Source organism: Tachysurus vachellii, chromosome 1 (genome assembly GCF_030014155.1).
Source record: "Tachysurus vachellii isolate PV-2020 chromosome 1, HZAU_Pvac_v1, whole genome shotgun sequence".
In the NCBI taxonomy this organism is placed as follows: Eukaryota; Metazoa; Chordata; class Actinopteri; order Siluriformes; family Bagridae; genus Tachysurus; species Tachysurus vachellii.
In genome coordinates this window covers 14,903,853-14,918,966 of record NC_083460.1, presented here as the reverse complement: position 1 = coordinate 14,918,966, position 15,114 = coordinate 14,903,853, and the positions used below count along the sequence as shown (strand labels likewise).

At 40.8% G+C, this 15,114-nt stretch overlaps 1 protein-coding gene across 3 annotated transcripts in view; it reads left to right on the top strand.

Moving 5' to 3' along the window:
* rreb1b (ras responsive element binding protein 1b) overlaps positions 1-15,114 on the top strand; it is a 36,606-nt gene that overhangs the window by 17,651 nt on the left and 3,841 nt on the right. For 2 of the 3 annotated variants that reach the window (XM_060874035.1, XM_060874044.1), the window contains exons 2-9: positions 5,096-5,182; positions 5,286-5,545; positions 7,496-7,582; positions 8,000-8,163; positions 11,751-11,892; positions 11,983-12,125; positions 12,205-12,394; positions 12,483-15,039. In XM_060874035.1, coding sequence (XP_060730018.1) covers positions 5,098-5,182; positions 5,286-5,545; positions 7,496-7,582; positions 8,000-8,163; positions 11,751-11,892; positions 11,983-12,125; positions 12,205-12,394; positions 12,483-15,039 — 3,628 coding nt within the window. In that variant the 5' untranslated portion in view covers positions 5,096-5,097. Of the gene's footprint in view, positions 1-5,095; positions 5,183-5,285; positions 5,546-7,495; positions 7,583-7,999; positions 8,164-11,750; positions 11,893-11,982; positions 12,126-12,204; positions 12,395-12,482; positions 15,040-15,114 lie in introns of those variants that run through there. The other variant, XM_060874053.1, reaches the window with a different exon arrangement.

The following is a 15,114-nucleotide window of genomic DNA, read 5'->3' as shown; positions in this document are numbered from 1 at the left end:
TCTGGTCCAGTATCATCCAGAAATGCTGATGATGATCGGATGAGCCATATTCTCATATCCAGTCTACTTCTATATTTTATGCTGATCATGTAAGTTTTCCATCAGTGCTGTGGGATGGATGACCAGGGCTGTACTTTTAGTGTAAAAATCAATCCAGGGATCATTATTTCAATTTGAGCTCATGATTAGCGCCATCCTCACACATATCTTCCAAAAGGTTTCCGCGCATATACAATGGAAAAGATCAAAAATGGTCATTGATTGGCAACTATCAGATTTTAGCAAATAGGCCTGGTTTTGTTATTGTATCAAAAATGGGAGCATTATTGGAATCTGTGCTTCTTCACACCCTCTAAAATCATACTGATTGATAGGCAGATTAGCTACTCCAAATTGTCCCTCTGTAACAGACTGTTGTCCAGGGTGTATTCCTATCTTGCACACAGTGTAACCCAGGATGGGCTCCAGATCCACTAGGCTGCTTACTAGGATAATGATGAAGAAAGAAAGATAAACGAGTTACTTTTCATCTATGACCTCTTCTCGTTGTTATTATTAGTAGTGTTGGTTGAGCTCGTGACTGCATTTCATTTCATTTCATAGGCGATGTTGCATGGCTGGTTTGAGAGTGTTTTCATTATTAATACAATGATGAGGATAATGAGTGTGTGTGTGTGTGTGTGTGTGTGTGTGGTTCTGAGGAGTCTGTCCCTGAGCTCAGAATAGGAGCGTGCCAAAAACATCTGACACTACAGCCTGAAGTGAGCTCGCTGACTTGGGTTTAAATAAAATATATCGCATGCACTGCTTTGGATCTCCTATCATCAAAAATTGCAATGGTACAGGGAATGATGTTGAAGAGGTGTTGCTCAATTTCTTGGTGATCTGTGTGTGTGTGTGTGTGTGTGTGTGTACACATACTTTGGCAGCTATGCATTCCAGACCACTCCCAGCTCTCAGCACTGCAAGCAAAGCTTCAGGCCTTTTGAATGGCATTCAGTTCTTCTGATGAAGGATGAAACACACAAGTAGCACGATCAGATGAGTCTGTGCGAGTTCACAACGCTCAACCATCATCCGTTCCTGTTGCCTTAAAGAAAGGCTGTCTGGTGTAAACGGTGTGGCGTGTGAGATAGAGGACGACCGGCAGGCCGAGATCACAACAGCGGTGATTGAGGGGGGTTTAGAGGAAAGGAAGGAGGAGAATGGCTCAGGCATTCCGCAGGCCTTCCCAGCCACCACACCAAACAGGAAATGCATGAGTTCCATACTCTACCGGGAAAGGGAAAGCAAGAGAGAGAGAGAAAGAGAGCTTTCCATTCCTTTGTGTTGCTGAAAAACATTTAGTTGTAAATGAAAGAGGCTTGGGAGGAACCATACAGGTATTGTGTGTGATATGCAGAGGTTTTTTTTTTTTTTTTTTTCTCGAGCTTCAAGGGAAGTTTCAAGAATTCTTTCCCCACCATCTTGCTGACTCACAGATGTGGGTGTGTATGTGTAGCAGCGTCCATTTACAACACTACAAGCCATCCTTTCCGAAACATGTAGCGTATCCTTCCGAACCTTTATCCGCCCTCTTTTTTCATCTTTTCATCATAAAACAAAAAAGAAGCCCAGTTCCTGTCTCGTATTCTCCATTATCTCTCCAGTGCATCCTGGGTAAACAGATTTGCTCTGCCGTACTTCCCTGTGTCTCTTGCTCTTGGTTGGGTTTACTAATTAATCTTTTTTTTTCTTTTCACTGCCAGAGCTAATAATGTTGCACTTTGATGGCTAATTCCATACATTCCATTCTTTTTGTGCAAAAACTCCTGAGATATAGGCTATATTTTTATTTGTAAGGCGCTCCATCTCCTCCTCTGACCATAGCAACACTTTCAACACCATCACCGTACTCGAAACAGGAAGTAGCATAACAAATCGAACCTATGACCTTACTCGGTAAACATACCCAAGAGTGCATAGTTTGTCATAAGTGAGTGTAAAAGGCTCGATAACAGTTTTCACACATCACTGAATGTCCGAAACATTCAAGACAGGTGGTTTGAGGGACAAACAAAGTATGAAAAAGATGCATGTATCCTTGTGAGTTTACTATTGGTTTACAATCCAGTTTTTTTGGGAAATGTTTTAATGATCGATTTATTAGTTCGGTTGTAGAGTCACTGCCTTGTGTGGCAACGTGTGTTTTTGTGTGTTTATGTGGAGTAATGGATACGGGTGGGGCAGCAGCAGCACATGTTAAAAAATAGCCATGTAGTGGCTTTGACTGTTTCTTTTCTTTTCTTTTAAATCGAGGATGATTGTCGGTGGGGAGGGGACTCGGAGATAATCATAGACTTCTGTAGCATGTGCACACAGGAGCAGAGAGAGAGAAGCAGCAGTCTTCCCTCAAACTGCTTTCTAAGCCACTTCCTGCTTTTGACTCTCAGCCCAACCCCCCAACTGTTCCTCTCTCCAGCCTGTGAGCCGATTTCACTCAGCGAGGCGCAGACGGCCCGGCCTCTCCATGTATTTGTGTCTCCTACGCCTCCTTTCCTGTCTATCCTCCAGTCTTCTCTGACGTAACCATTTCTGCGTTTTTCTCTCTCTCTCTCTTGCTCTCTGTCTCTCGCTCATTGTCACTCTATTTCTCAGGCTCTTTTTTCTCTCTCGGTCTCTTTAACTCTGTCTCTTTCCTCTGCTTCCCTCTTAGGAGTGCTTCATCTCACTAACGTCTCTCTCTCTCTCATTGGCGCCACCCTCCTCTCTCTGGGATGGGCCCCCATCTTTCTCTCGGTCTGGCTGTTCATATCAGTCTCCTGCAGCTGCTGCAGTCCTTTGCCTTTACTGTTATTCATTCTAGGCAACACGAAGCAGGCTGTCGATGGCTCTCCTCGAGATGCATCTACGCAACACGTTTTCTTTCTTTTTTTTTCCCCTTAGCAGAGCGTTTTCTCAAGCAGACTTCCTCAAATCTCAGAAAAGAAACCACCAAGCTCGAGATGAAGGGCAGCAAAGAAGCAGATCTGACAAAATAAATTTGAAAGAAGTTAGCTTATTGTTTCATTTATAATGATCAATCCACAGTGCTTAAGACCTTAGACTTTTTTTTTTTTTCCATTTTTAATTTTTTTTTTTTTCATTTAAACTTCACAGCCAGTTAGTGTGCACAGATCCTCGTACTGAATTAGTTCCTGTACTGTGATCAATCAAAAAAAAAAGTTTTTAAGACCTAAGAGACTAATCTCATCTCCATAGAAACATAATCTTAGGGAAATTGTACACATATATAAACGTTAGTCTTAAACCCGTCTTAGTTCGTCAAAATGCTTCAGCTGTGCAGTTTGGAGATTGTGCAAGATAATTAAAAGTAACGTCACATCTTTTGTAACAATTTCACAATTGAATCTGTTTAAAGAAAAGTTGTTGTTGATCATTCAGGTGAATAAGATCAGGCATTCTCTCACAATTACGTTAGAGCATTGAGCACATAGTGAAAGAAATGCTGAAGTTGTTTACTACAAAAAGACACGATCCAACTTTTTGTTTTAACCGATTTCTTCGACGGTTTGTACTTTTTTTATCATGCAGGAATTTGAATAATTTTTAAATTCACATAAAGCCATAAATCATATGACTTATGTGTATCCATGCAGTGCTAGTTAAGCAAGGTTTTTTTTTCTCCTCAAAACAAATACATTGTAAGTCGAGAAGCAGGTTCTACGTCTCAATGAAATTCACGCTGTCCTCCTTCGCTCTGTGTTGTGGATGTGCGGTCTGCTAGCGCCGATGCTATTTGGCAGCATGAACACTAACGCACGCACACACACACACACACACACATACATACTTTCATGGCGTGTGCTATAAGAGGAAGTTGAGAGATAAAAATGCTTTCCTGAGGTGCTCGGCTGCTGAGTTGGGCAAGTGCCTGTTAGGGGATCTCCTGATGCTTCTGTCTTTCAGACCATCACCTGCAGTATGCGTACATGCAAATGATTAACAAAACAGCCCATTTATATACTAGTCATAAATCTTGCCAAGATCAACACGGCTCTAACGGTCAGAAGGACGAATTCTGATGTTCCAGACTAAAAGATTTTCTTGTATCTTTACGCCGCTCTGTAGCTTCCATTCATACTCGCTTTCATCACACTCTACCTGTCGAGGACGGAAAAGCTCAGGCACTTTTGAAGCTCAGGATTTCTCCAAAATTGCATTCTGGCTGTTTATGGCTGTTTTTTTTTATTATTCATATAAAGCAAATGTAATTTAAACCATTTGAAATGAACAGCTGTTTCGTAGGCTATGTTCAGTAGTGATTTAAATGTAAATTCAATAAAACAATATTTAAAACTAGATTTAAATTCACATGGGTTTATTTATATATTTATTTAGTTATTTTTGTACCATCATAATGTACGTTAAAAAGTTGTTTAATAAATTACTACAAATTACTTGTCTTTTTTTTCATTTTTATAAACTCTGTTTTTTCCTCGCATACATGATCAACTCTGTATTAAAATTAGCAAAATATTATTTTACAAAATTGCAAATAATTAAAATAAACGAACATAAGCCCAAGTAATTCTTAAAAGAATAAATGAATAAACAGACAATTGTAAAGCCTTTTGTAAACAGAGGGGAAAAAAAGTATTTTCTCGTTAACACACCCAGAAGACGAAACCTGTAACCTGTGGAGCCGATTTCCAAATTTGGATAAAATTTTTCCCAGTTAGAAGGAACAGAAAAACTCTTATGAGAATATGTAATAAAAATTTTAAATGAAACTTTGGAAATTTCCAAGTGAATGATTTTGAAGTTTCTGCAACACACACTTACATGTAATAGAAGGGGAAGTATATTCTAAACTTTTTTGTATGTGCAGAAATGTCATTGGACCATGCCCTTTAGGCAGAAAGGTCAGAGGTCAAATTAAAATGGCATTGCAGACAAAAATGTGTCCTAGGTCATGAAGGATGTATCATCTGCTGTTGAAATAATGGGCACCATTACATTACCCAACCTATCTTTCTTTCTGTTTCTTTTTAACTGATGATAGATGTCTGTAGATGATAAGATGTATCATATTTTTGTCGTTTGTTCCTCTCAGCCATGGAGAGTGCCTTACCCACGAAGAGGTGTGTTGAAGATGGGAAAGCCTCTGAGGAGCAAGAGGAGCTTTCCACACCGATGGAAGGTACGACGTCATGGTGAAATCTCACTCGCCCTGTTTCATCAGTTAATACGACAAAGTGCTTTAAGACAATTCGATTCTGACGCTTAACATTCACAATTCACAGAGAAGCCGCAGGGTGACTCGGACAGTCCTGTAGCTGCGGGAAAAGAGAACGGAACTGAGGAAGAGCAAGAGAAGAATGGAGCCGAGCAGAAGGACGAAGATGATGGAGAGGAAGACAGAGAGTCCAGTGCCAACTCTACGACACATACTGAAACAAACACCGGCCAAATGAACGGCGACGCAGACGACGCTGCCTCGAATGCATCCTCTAAAACCCCTAGCAAATCTCCCTCTGCTAACCGCACCGGCAGGAGGAACCAGGTACGTCTGAGGTTTGATATATATTTATACTTACACTGTTCGAGTAATCCGTGCGTAAATCTGCCATGTCTTCAAAATCATCTACTGCACTTAACACTCACAAACAACAATGCATCAAGTAACCGGCAGCTCAGAACTGAAGGGAGAACTTGCTGCTGTCGCGTCTTTTTCTGGGTTTAATTACAAATTAAAAGAAAAAAAAAACGTTTTGTTTTATTTAAACCCTTTTCGTTGGTGGATTTTATTCATTTGTTTATTGTCTTCATTTCAGACACTTTCACACTTTTGTTTGCGTTTCATTTGTCGGTTTATTGTCTTATCTCAAACACTTTTGCTTGCTGATTTTTATTTGTTTGTATATTTCAATCTAAAATCTCTCTCTGTAGGTAAAAGCGATGTATTTATCAGCCAACATGTAACTATAGCCCAAATTATATTTTTTAAAGTTGTATGCAATAGTTTAGGCACCCTGAGTAAAAACGCATCTTTAAGTTGATCTTTGAAGTGAAAAAGGAAACCCAGGCTAAAAATCAACAAAATATGTTATGTGGTGTTACGTCCTCACCTAAACAAAAGACAAGTAATATCTGTGTAAATCAAACATTCAGTGAGAGATGATAAGACATAGTAAGAAACATGTATAGTGGCCCATATGGTTTCTTGGCATTAAGGCACCCCAGAGGTGCTGCTCAGGGCAGGAGTTTGCATGGCCGAAACGAAAGGCAGCAAATGGTGCCCTCTCAATTCCCCCTTTGTCAGCGGCATTGCGCGTCTTGTGCCTCCAATTAAAACACTGAAACACTCCTCTGTGGAGAAAAAAACAGGTGTTTCAACCCCCTCCAGGCTTCATTCAGCAGCGCTGAGTGGGTTTCCATGCCTTTAGCTGCCTGTCCCACATGTTCTTGATGCTCGCTGCCAGCTGGAGCTGCTGCCTTCCTCAGGACACATGCAGAGGCCACTTGTGGTGCACAAAGTGCTTCTATAAAACACAGCGGCTTTATCAGGACTGTCCTTTTTGCCTCATGTTGCTCGTCTGCCCGGCTGACTGTGTTTCACCTCTCACATTTCACACCAGGAGCTGAGCTGTGCTGAGTTCAGCTTTTACTCAACAATTTGCTTTAAGAGGAATGTTGTTGAAGATTTATTCTGAACTTCTGTGAAAACTGAAAGTCATTTAAGGCCCAATGTTTAGACGATTTTGCCATTCATCATCATCAGACATGGCTAGTAAGACAACAATGTTATCCAAATGTGTCTAGCATATCATCCACACCACTACAGCACCAAGAACATCCATTATCATTTATATTATAGTAGCTATAAACGGGCATTCTCTCTCTATAAAAGACAAATAAACACACACAAAGCTTGTCTCGTTGCCTGGATACCTTGTCTTTCTGTCCGGAAGACTTTCGCATGATTTAAGACGTTTTCAAGAATTCTGCAGTGCTGTGACGGACATTTAATAATGATTGCGTCAATATTGTTTCTTTTTTTAATACATAATTAAAGCACAGTTGTATTCATAGCCTTTTAAATCTGGCACTTTATATGAAAAGGAAACTGTAAAAAAAAAAGTATTGTGACGTTTTCTCTGTATATTGTGTTAGTTGTCTAAGCAGAGAAATATCAAGCAGTTACGGAACACGTAAAAATTCTGATTAAAAATACTTTTGAATTTCATGTAATGTATTTAAATATTATATTGCTCAGTTCTACATGAATATATAGACCGACGTGTAGTGCGCTGCTTTTTCACACATCAATCAGGTGTCATTTTAGCTCTGAAGGGTGTAACACAGAGACCTTTTGCTGTATCTCCCATCTTCTTCTCCCATCTCTGCTTCAAAGGCTTCTGACAGCCCGACGCTTCTGCTTACGTAAGAGCAGGTCAACTGATTGTTGTAATATCTGAGTCCTGTGTCTATAAGTCTTTCCTCTGTCTTCCAGGAAGTGAAAGATCGATCTTCCTTCATCTGCCCACTGTGTGATAAGAACTGCCAGACGCAGCACCACCTCACTATGCATATACGACAGGTACAGAACTAAAGTCTGATCAGTGTTTTTATTGATGACGTATCTCAGATCAGACAAACACGGAGCAGATATCAGGAGATTTTTACGATTTAGTGGATTGTAAACATATCACTGCATTCCAGTATAACTGTGGATGAGTCGTTTGACTTAAATTCTCTTGGTTTTCTCACTCTAAACTGTTCCATAAGAGTTCCTCCATTCATTTTCATCAGCATTACTGAGAATATTAAATCTCTACATAGCAAGCTAGGCTAGTTCAACTCTACATAGAAAGCTAGGCTAGTTCATTCGCATAGAACGTTGTTAGGATTATCACATTGGTGTTTTGTTTTTTATTAGCATGAACCATGACCGCTCTAGATTTTTCAAAAATTAAATCTGGAAAATTTGTAAAATAACTCCTGGCTCACCCTTTAGCATAACACAGAGATCGGAGGGAGCGACCACTCGTGTAGCATCTGCGGAAAGGCACTGAGCTCGGCCAGCTCTCTGGATCGCCACATGCTGGTCCACAGTGGAGAGAGACCCTACAAATGTTCAGTGTGTGGTCAGACCTTCACCACCAATGGAAACATGCACAGGTACAGACTTCAGGATGTTCAGAGCCAGAACAAATCCTAGATTTCTATAAAGAAAGGTTTATGTGGTGTTCTGTTTATTGCGGCAAAACACATTGGAGATTGTGATCAGAACGAGAGAATTTTTCGTGCTCAGCTCTGTGGTAGAAATAGATGTATTTAGATTCAAATCACATGCCAGTTTAATCACACAAAAAGGATTCATTTTAGCTAATTAGGCTGTAAAATGACTCCATATTTATCTATTCTGTAATGGACTCAGTGTGAAAGAAAGCGGTTACGCTGTAACATTACATAGAATACTGTATATAGAAATAGAAAGATTCTCAATAATATTTTACCTCAGTGTTTTCTAGACATTATTCCTTGTCATACAAGCACTAGCAGGGTAAAAATCTGCGCTGTTGTCTACATGCTAGCCTCTGAAAAGAAGCAAACAAGCTTCCAAACTGTCGAAAATATAATCATTTGGTAGTAAATTTGTCAGAAAAGAAATACAAAGCTAAAATCATAATGTAATTGCACTTGATTGCAAAACTAAGCATCTGTGACTTCTGTTATTTTGCCTGACAGCAGGAAAAACAAACAAAGAGTTGTAGAAGTTTCTAGAACTGTAACTTTCTTTTACCTTCCTGGTTTATATTTGTTATAACGTTAAACCATTGCTTGTTTATCTGTATCATTGACCAAAATGGATAGCTAATGTTATCTAATGCTAATACCAACTAGCTACCATGTGACAAATGGAACCTGTAAGATTTCTGGCTTCAGAAATATCTCTTTTCTCCAAATTGACAGCTTAATGTTACCTATGAGACTCTTGAGCACTGGTTTTGGTGTTATGGAAATGCATTTGCCAAAATCAGTGCGACAAAATGGCAAATATTTCGAAGTGCAACATTTTTTAGTATCCTCAACACGATATTGTGTAATATTTATTAGAGAATATTTCTGAAATGTCTGGGAAGTGTTTAATCTTACATTTGTTGTTAATATTAGAAACAAATCTAGCTAACTAGTTAGCTATAAGAAAAGAAAAGGATCAGGCCTTCCTTTAAATTCAGATCTGCTCATGAATTATGTCATAAAGGAATATATTGCTAAAACTACAGATAAAAACATTCTCTACAGATACTCTTAGCGTTAGCTCTTTTTATCTTTGCTCCTAATTTAGCTCTTTGCTCTTCTTTGCACAGCTCTTTGGTGTTTTGAGAAACAAAAATTTTAAAGATGTGATGCACAGCAAATGACATCATTAGAAATGTCAGAGAATAAGCTGGTAAATATAGCAGATAAGCAAAAAAAAAATCTTCACCGAGATGAAATCAAGCTTACAGTTCTAAAGTATCATGAGCATGGGTCTGGAAATCTCTCACTTCTATACTGAGCGAGAGACGGATGAGCAAAAGGTCTCTGTGAAGTCTGTGCTGATGTGCGAACTCCATTTAGCTGCTGCATCAGGGCCTTAAGATAGCGATGTATGCACAAGCTTCTGTGTGTGTGAGATAATTCTGTTTGTGTGCAGCACAAGTGTGTGTGTGTGTGTGTGCCCGTTTTCGTTTGTGGTGGCGCGGCTATGGGATGAGCATAGAGGCCCTCCTTGTGCAGTTGAGACATGCAGGCATTCCAGATGGGGGTGGGAGAAGAAAAGGAGTCTGAGAGAGTCAGAGAGAGAGACAGTGTGTGTGTGCGTGTGTGTGTGTGTGTGTGTGTGTGTGTTTGTGTGTGTGAACAGGCGAGAACGAGAATGAGAAGGAGGGGGGGCAGTAAAGAGGTGTACTGAGTTTTGCTTGGATGCTTAAGGCCAGGTTAAAGATGTTTACTTCCCAGATGTGAGAAGTTAGTGCCATGAAAGAGAGCATGTCTTTGCCTTTTGTGATCAATGACCTCATTGGTCAAATCAACTCCGGATAATCTGTTGTCATTGCAAAAAACATGGCTACACAAAGCCAAACCTTTGTTGTGCTCCACAGCACCCTCTGGCTGTAGAGTCCTGTTGTTGCAGGAGGAAAGTCATCAAGTCATCTGAAACCCATGAACACTTTTAACTCCACGCTCTTTTGGCGTACGTTCATTGTTTGCTCAGTGCATTTGCTGGCTTTCTTTGGTGATGAGTTTGTGAGTGAGGCCAGAGAGCTGAGATGTGAAATGGAACAGGATTCATGCTGCTGGGGTTGGGTCCACATATGGACGGCCTCTTGCTCCATCTACTCTGCTATTAATATCCATCCCTGGCTGCAGAATGTAAAACAAGCTTGTGAGCACTGCGCCTGCTGACATTTATCCTCTCTCTCCTGGTCAGGCATGTGTGCTCTCACAGAGGTAGACATGCATTAGGCCTGTCAGATGTCACCCAAAATGCCATTCGAATTTCCACTCCATAAAATGTGGGTCCATGCATTCCGTTTGTTATCCTGCATAGAAAGAGCTACATGTGCAAACAGTTTTTGTTGCATGCATTTTGTCAGCTTGGTTTTGAAGTGAAGTGATGATGTATGGAAATTCTTCAGTTAGACTAAGCATTAGCCTTTCAGGATGATGGAGTGGCCTTTATAGTTGAAATCAGTTATTTAGTCTAATTAACCATGTTTATTAACCTCTTTTTCTACTGATTTTCTTTTTTTCAATATTAGTAGTGAAAATGTGTCAGAATTCAGAGAACCGGAATTTTAATTTAATTTTAATTCAATTTAATGTCATTAAATGTATAAAAGTGTTGAATAAAAACCTCACAATTCAGTGGAATTCTTATTGAATTTATCTCAATAGTTCAGGAATGATGCAGAGATCTGGACTTTGCTAGCATATAACCTCATTTGCGTTCCGGAACCCCGCAGTCCAACATACACCCAAGTCAGGTTCCTTAGTAACTCAATGTTTAAATAAAAGCTTCAGCTCATGAAGCATCATGAGGCACATATCTGGTGGAACCTGTAAGGTGGGTTTGTTCCTGCCTCAAACTGCTGCAGGGAGGGGGCAGCACATGTAGCAGCACGTTGTAATGCGACTTTCCCTTGACTCACTTAGGTCTGACCCCTCTGAGAGAAAGCCCTCTGCTGTCAGCATTGAGATTGTACGTTTCCTCAAGCAGTCCTTATAACTTGACACTCACCAGTTCTTCAGTTATAAATCCCTCAAAGCCTTGAAGTAAATTTGCATTTAATATTTGATAATTGCGTAAGATCGAACACAAAGCTGCAAAAACGGCTCTACTTCTAATAAAACACTTGAATATTTCTCCAAAGCAGCAGTATGTCAGTTAGTAATAAGTCTAAATGGTTTCTTACAGCATTGCTCGCACACAAAGTATGTACCTATAATGAATATAACTATATTGACTGGTTAAAGTTTATTTATTTCATTCTTGAGAAGAGTGATCTTCTACCAGTCACCAAATAATCTAAATTTGATTGCTCATTACATTATATTACATTACATGATTACGTTACATGATTGCTCATCGTTATCATTGGATTGTTTTTCCAATGTTTCTGTCAAATCATGTAACCTGAAAAGAACACAAGTACAGTGTTTGTGGATACCAGTCATCTGAATTCAATAATTAATTTCATAGCTTTCGATTTCTATAGGCACATGAAAATTCATGACAAGGGCCCAAATGGTGTCCCAGCCTCGCGTCCTGTTTCCCCAAGCAAGCGCCGCAAACCCCCCAAGAGAAAACTAAGTATAGAGGATGATGGAGAGAAAACCAATGAACCACCCAATAAAAAGGTACGATGCCACAAATGGGCTTGTAGTCTATTTCCGGTGGCTTGGATATTACGTTTTAATCCAAAAGAAACCCTCAATCTTTTATGTTAGGTATTTGTAGTACACGAATCTGCGGAGCAAAGCCCTGCCAAGCGTGAAGAAGACCTGTTGCACTGTCCAATCTGCTTCAAGACATTCATCTGTAAATATGGTTTGGAGTCACATATGGAGACACATCCTGACACTGCACTCAAGTAAGTCCACAATAATCATTCACATACAGGCATGTATATACATAGAACAATGTTAACAATGTCCTCTTTTCTGTGCTAGGTGTAATCTGTGTTGTATCACTTTCCGTACGCATCGAGGACTCCTTCGTCATAATTCCGTTATTCATAAGCAGCTGCCCACAGATCCCAACGGACGGCCATTTATCCAGAGCAACCCTTCCATACCTCTGGGGTTCAGTGATCTGTCCTTCATTGACTTTTCTTGCAGCAAGTTCCCCCAAATCGCACAGGTATAGATTTGTGCAAAACATACACTGATTGAAATGATGACATATGGGTTTGGTTTTTGAAAAGTAATTTTAAATTTCTTTTGTGCAGGTCTGGTGTGAGACAAATTTGCGACGTTGCTCTAGCAAATTTCATAGGTTTATTTGCGAAGTATGCAACAAGGCCTTTCCTCTCCAAGTGTCTCTAGATCTCCACATAATCTCTCACAAAGATAATGTTGCCGAAGCCCAGAAACAGGAAAATGACACTATTTCAGATACATCCAAAGATTCTGGAGATTCCAAAGAGATAGGTGAATCAGTACCACAGGAGGTCAGCGTAACATTAAATGGGAAGAATGATTTCATGGAGTGCCTTGGTCTTCAGCATTCTTCACTTGCTAAGCCTAAACAAACTGAGGTGGAGAAACAGCAAGAAATTTTAGACAGCATTCGTTTTATTCGTGTTGAGCCCTCTGCAACAAATCTACCTCAGGAGACCAATAGTAGTCTTGGCCTCTGTCTTCTAGATCCTGTCTCTCTTCAAGGCTTGAATAAGGTCAATGGTCTCAGCCTCCTTTCACTTCAGGGTGGTTTGGTTGTCCAGCCTGTCAGTCAGACAGGAGTGGAACTTGCTGACATCCAGCAGATCCTGAAGATGGCTGCTGCTATGCCATCTCAGATGACTTTGCCACTGCTTCCAAAAGGTGCAGAAGGTCTTCTTCAGGCAGCACCCAAACAAGTTACTCCTCTCAAACCCAAACCACTGGTGACTCCACGATCTAGCATGGGAACTTCCACGCCACCTCCGCCAGTCATGAGTGCCCAGCAAGCCTCCTCGGGTTGTATCAGCCCCAGCTTGCCACCCCATGCAGTCCAAATTCTTACTTCCAAAGAGTCATCAAATACCCCATCTTCCTCAACGTCTTCCTCGCCTATAAATTGGGAGAATACACATCTAGTGGGAGATGGCACAGGACCAACAATAATAACTACTATGGAAATTAAGCAAGAAGATGTCCAAGGTAAAGAGAAAGATGTAAGAACCTCAGGTGGCAAAAAGATCCCAAAGACAGAATATCCGTGTCGATTCTGTACGCAAGTGTTCTCCTTCCCAGGAGGCCTCCAGGCTCATATGCGAGCTCATCATTATGGATCTTCTCCATACAAGTGTAGCATCTGCACCTATACTGCTCCAGACAATGCCACATTAATGCGGCATTTACGAACACACAGCGGAGAACGACCCTATGTCTGCCGCCTCTGTCACTACCCTTTTACAGTCAAGGCCAACTGTGAACGTCATTTGCGCAAGAAGCACATGAAAAACACTCGCAAGGAGATTGAGAAAAACATTGAGTACATTACCTCATCCTCAAGTTCAAGCAGTTTAGTTGGTGGTACCACACAGGACCTTGTGGATTCAAGTAATGTTGGTAACACGTCCTGTCGTTACTGTGGAGAAGATCTTAAGACCTACAGGGCTCTACAGATTCATCTCAGAACTCTCAATGGCTGTCAGAGGAAACCATTTGAATGTCGCCAGTGTGGCGCAGCCTTCCTTGCCAAAAGGAATTGTATTCATCACTTACTTAAGCAACACTCAGAAGTCCAAGAGAGGGAAATTGAAGATCATATAAATACTCTTGTTCCTGTCACAGCTCCTTCTTCTGCCCAGACCAACTCTGCTGCTCAGTCTCAGTCAGGAAATCAGAATATAACTACTTTCTCTGAAGCTGCAGTTCAAGACCAGCCCTTGGATTTTTCCAGCAAAACCTTGAAAACTATTCATTCTGATAAAAAACCAGAGGCAGCTTCTCCCTCTCTGACAAATGACTGCCCCATGGAGCCTATTGATCTGTCTATTCGCAAGTATCCAGAAGGAAAGAAAATAAAGACAGAACAAGTTGATACAACCTCCTTGTATCGCCAGGAGGTCAAGAAAGAGCTTCCTTCCCCAAGTACAGGCAAGTTATTAGGAAAGGTATCGGGTGTCCATGCATCCCTTCCAGCATCTATGTCTAGCCTTGCCTCTACACTGACAATTGACATGACCAAGCCACCCATACGCCTTAAGCCACTGCTGCCGAAACCAGTTGCTGCCCCCAACACTTCAGAAATGCCACCTCTTGCCTCCATTGCCCAAATCATCTCCTCCGTGTCAGCTACCCCAGTGCTTCTAAAAACAGGAATAAGCTCTGAGAAAAGTGATGGAGTGGTTGGTGGTGAAACACTAAATGATAAAAAGTGTTCCAATGGCACAACTAGTCCTGGCTCTTCTTTCAGTTGTCCGTCTATTGATGCATCAAAGAGGAGAGTCAAGAAGAGGCCATTCAAGGATGAGAGATGCGATTCTACTCTTGCATCAATTAGTGGGTTTGACTTGGAGTCTAGTGGAGAGTTACCAAGCGTGGAGAAAATGCTGGCCACTACTGATGCCAATAAATTTAGCTCTTACTTACAGCTGCGGCAAATGGAGCCAGAAAAAGAGAAACAGCCTGCAAGTGAAGAAGAGAAAGAAGGAAAGGAATACAAAGAGAAGGTTCGACCACGAAGCAAAGGGAAGAAGAATGCATACTCAAACTCTGTGCAGAAGATGAAATGTCCATACTGTCCTCGGGTGTTCCCTTGGACCAGTTCTTTACAGAGGCACATGCTAACACATACAGGTCAGTTGTGATTTGGTGTGACTCCTTGCTATAATAAACATTTTTTTGACCATATAGACCATTAAAAGCAGTAAC